This window comes from Synchiropus splendidus, chromosome 16 (genome assembly GCF_027744825.2).
Source record: "Synchiropus splendidus isolate RoL2022-P1 chromosome 16, RoL_Sspl_1.0, whole genome shotgun sequence".
NCBI classification, from domain to species: domain Eukaryota; kingdom Metazoa; phylum Chordata; class Actinopteri; order Syngnathiformes; family Callionymidae; genus Synchiropus; species Synchiropus splendidus.
Genome location: NC_071349.1, coordinates 18,752,049 through 18,756,437, shown reverse-complemented (window position 1 = coordinate 18,756,437; position 4,389 = coordinate 18,752,049). Strand labels below are relative to the sequence as shown.

Here is a 4,389-nt window from a genome sequence, read left to right as displayed (position 1 = left end):
ACAGTGTTCATTTATTCATTTCGTTTTTTTAATTTTCATTTGTATTAATTATAAAATTCAAAATTAACATTTAAAACAAACACAGCCATTGTAGCTCTTTCTTATTTGGACGGCTGTGGTTATGCAGGATGGGAACCTGCAGCAACTCCTGCTAAACAATAGAAGAATGTTTTCAAAATGATTTACATTCAATACCTTACTGCCAATAAACTTACATTTATTTATTTATTTTTATCCTAATTATTTATCTGTATTTTAGGCGTATATTTTTATTGCTAGACTATTTATTGAATTTGGGTATAAATGAACGTATCATTTAGTCACTTAATTTCAATATGACTGGATCATAAACATGTTTTATTTCTTCACAAACACATGAAGGCCCCCAAACTCCCCCAAAACACAAGAATGAATAGGTATATGAAGGCAGTTATACAAAAACACAAGCGCTAGACACTCTCCACGGTGGATAAACAGAACTGAAATGGTTACAATAATGTGTGTAATCTTGCTCCCGGGTGGCTGATGTTTGCAGGGGGACACGCTCATTGTTTTTAGAGGGAACAAAAACAAGATGGCCTCCTCACAAGTGGGGCAAACAAGGCGGCGGCGTGATGACAAAAGAGTTCCTTAAGCGTTTCAGGTCGAGGAGGGATATACTCACCTCCTCGCACAGAAGTCTTAATTGTTACAAGAGGATCGGCGTGAAAGACGGAGGACAAAAGCTCTTTTGTTTCACTGAATCTGTATTAAGACGTCTGTCAAACACTCGGCTCCGTGCCAACCGTGAACTTTCTCTTCTTCGCGTCGCCTCGGCAGGATCAGCTAATCTCTGCCTGTGGCTCTGGAGGACGGGAGAGTGAGAGGTTTTCCAGCTGAGAAATGACATTTCTGCATGCGGCTAGAAAAATGTGCTTCAAGTTCAGGCTGTCACTCGAACCTTCTGCTCAGTTTTTCAACTAGAATTGTCACATTTAATCTCAGAGGTGAAGGTTAAACCATCCTCGAAACACACCTTTATTTGTCAGGCGGCATTACCGCCCAAATTATTTGAGGTAAAATCCTTTATTTTCACCCAAAAAAAAAAATATATATTGTTGGTAAGAATGGAGAAAATTTCACAGGGGAAAAGTGTGACTGTTTCCTTGGCAGCTGACTAATGATAAATGACAAGGGAACCATGATCACAAGGTATTTATTAATAACCACAGTTGTGTGTACAGCAACTGTGTGAAGGTAATTTAAAGAAAATACAAAATCCTTTCAACGATTGTCACGCTGAATCCTGAGATATATATATATATAACTTTATGAATAAGTGTATGAAATCTGGGGACACTTGTCTTGTGTTTGACAGCAAACTAGACAAAGGTAGAAAGAGTTACACATATAAATAGCATAAATAGTAACAAACTATCTTTCATAATTTACAAAAATACACTAGAAAAGTCCACTTTATTTACATTAGTGCTGCAGTTTCAGGCGGAGTGGAGGGAGGATGGTCCTGCTTTGATTTCAATTTACTGCATTTGGATGTTGAAATTGATCATGTGTGGAGCGTCTTGTGAGGTAAGAGTGGCACCGAAAAGGCAACTTTGGCAGGCTGGAGGCATTTGGCTGGTCTGTCTTGCCAAATTGGTGAAAGAAAAAAACAAAAAAAAATATTTTGTCAATATTTTACAATGTAAAAAATGAGAATATACAGTGATAGACTACTGCTGAAAACCCTCAAAAGCAAAGTAACAGAGCAGATATAGAAGAAAGTAAGTGCTTTTTTTAACGCTGAAGTTGAGTGCTTGGCAAAACTAAATGCACTTTAAAAAATAAAAAGGATTAAAAAAAAAGTCTGTTCCTATAGCTCGGATCCTTCTCGGGGATAAATCAAACTGTTCACGCTGAAGCTGTTGTAGAAGTGGCCGTTGAACTGTCCGCTCTGTCCGCCGCCAAACGTGTTGTAGTAGACTCCACGGTTGAAATGCAGGCCCTCGCCGTGCTCGGGGGCCCCAGCCTCCTGGCCGCCGTGGCCGGAGTGGTACGGCCCCAGGGCCGTAATGTTCCTGCTGGACAGCTCGTTGAGCAGCCCCAGGGAGCCCTGCCTGCCGGAGGCCCCCGGCCCCAGCGTCGACATGCTGCTGTAAAAGTTATTGAAGCAGGGAGCGCTGGGCGGGGAGCTGCTCTTCTCAGTGAGGGCCTCCATGTCGGGGGACGCCGGGCCCAGCAGCTGAGGACTGAGGTCTGTGGGCTTCACCGAGGCGGACATGACCTGCCTGCTGTCCTCCACCTTCGTCGTGGCCGCTCCCGCCGAGCTGCTCGTGTCCGATCGCCTCTTCCTTTTCCGACGGAAATTTCCATTGTCAAACATCTTCTCGCAGTTTGGGTCCAACGTCCAGTAGTTGCCTTTCCCTGAAATCAAAGCAGCGAACAGTATCATGAATTCATCTGCACTCAAATGTGACCAAACGCTCATTTAAACAATATGCTGAGATCAGAGACAAACACTCCAAGGCCACGATAGAATTCACAAGATTACAAAACAATGAATAGAATCTGATAGTATAATCCAGCATTTAGGAGTTGAGGCTTAAAAGATTGTGGCTTATTTTCTTCCATAAACATTTCATGAAAAAGTGAAAAAGGAAATTCATTATTTTCAGCTTTTCACCTGAAATTTAATTTAGTGTTTGGCATCAATTTAACTTTCGCTTTACTTCACAATGGCTATTTTTTAAACTAATAATTCTAAATTAGATCAATTGCTATTTCATTTGTGTGTTAAATTTTCGTTTCAAGTGTCGAGGCAACGCTCTTTGATTAAAGATATTTGTTATTATGGTTATGAGTGAAAAAGCTGGTCAGTAACTACAATTTATCGGGGTTAAATTGGTCGAAAAGTGTGATTTATTGAGGATAAATTATAAATTGGATAGAATAAATAACCGAGAGGTGTTACTTTCCAATGCTAAACGTATTTAACCGGACTTTATTTCACTGTGATTTCGGTTGTTTTGGAGCGTGGTGCGTTCACGTACCCGGGTCGTCCTCGTCCCTCGGGACTTTCTTGAAGCAGTCGTTGAGGGACAGGTTGTGTCGGATCGAGTTCTGCCACCCCGCCTTGCTCTTCTTGTAGAAGGGGAAGTTGTCGGCCACGTACTGGTAGATCTGACTGAGGGTCAGCTTCTTGTCGTGCGCGTTCTGGATGGCCATGGCGATGAGCGCCGAGTAGGAGTAGGGCGGACGCACCAGCTTCAGCAGCTCCTCCTGGCTGGCGATGGAGAGCCAGCCGAGGTCCGGGCCGCCGAAGCCCGGGGAGTTGAACTGCCGCTGCGCGCCGTAGGAGGGCGGGACGAAGGGCGGCGGGTAGGAGGCGGACGAGTTGACCCCGGCTCCGTTCAGCCACAGGTAGGGGTTCGAGGAGGCGGCGTAGTCTGGCAGGCCGTAGCCGGCGGCTCTCTGCGGCGTCTGCTGGTGGTACATGCTGCTGAAGCTGTCGCAGTAGACGGCCGCCATGTCCGGGGCCTCCTTCGGTGGGAGGGAGCCGACGGTGGGTGAGGTGTGGTGCTGGTGATGGGACTCGGGATCGATGGCGTTCATCACTCCCCGCGTCTGACGATGCGTCTCCGGGCGGACGCAACAAGTGTCAGAGAGGATGGAGGAGGTTTGGGGAGTTTTAACAGAATAAAGCTCCTGACTGCAGCATCCCGGCAGCCCGCAGCCAATAGACGAACCCTGAGGAGCGGGAGGTGTGGTCACGTCCCACCTCGTCCTGCAGGGGCCCGCTCCCGAAGGCTGCTGCTGGGAGGGCCCCCGCAAGTGCCGCGGCTCCGGTGCCAGAGATGAGGCTGCGCCAGCTCCAGTCTGCCTTCACTCCAGACGTCATGACAAGTTCTTTTCTCAGCGTTCGATTCATTGGGTTTATTCACTAGTCGTATACATTCATAAAAACAAAAAACAATTGTCGTGTAATTAATGTATCTACATCAAAACAAAACGCTTTAAATATATACACCATAATGCCAAAAAAAATGGTCCCTCAAAATTCAGGACGTAAGGGTTCAGGAGGTTCCAAACTTTCTCAGCGCTTTTTTTAAGGCGCAGGTTTGTTGTTATTTTGTAGCTGTCCAGGTGCTGAATCAAGATGATGTGCGTCAGCAGCAGTGACTCTGATGGTGATGTCATCACCCAGACCCCCTGAGATCAGTCGGTCATCTGTCCGATGCTGCTTGTTTCAGGGGATTGGTTGGATCACAAACCTGCGCCACCTGTGAGGACCGGTTTGAAGACCCCTGTGACCAGAGGACTGGCCCCTAACCCTCACTGGCACCGGTCCAAATGGCTTGAATCTTCTCCTCAATATTATAACTATCACCGTAGGTGTTAAAGCAGCAGCCG

At 45.9% G+C, this 4,389-nt stretch overlaps 1 protein-coding gene across 1 annotated transcript; it reads right to left on the bottom strand.

Moving 5' to 3' along the window:
* Positions 1-418: 418 nt before the first annotated feature.
* foxi2 (forkhead box I2) lies at positions 419-3,647 on the bottom strand. Its single transcript, XM_053845265.1, has 2 exons — positions 3,030-3,647; positions 419-2,403 (listed from the first exon to the last, which is right to left on the bottom strand). The coding sequence occupies exons 1-2, from the start codon at positions 3,589-3,591 to the stop codon at positions 1,853-1,855; spliced, it is 1,113 nt and encodes a 370-aa protein (XP_053701240.1). The 5' UTR covers positions 3,592-3,647; the 3' UTR covers positions 419-1,852.
* Between the last annotated feature and the right edge of the window lie 742 nt (positions 3,648-4,389).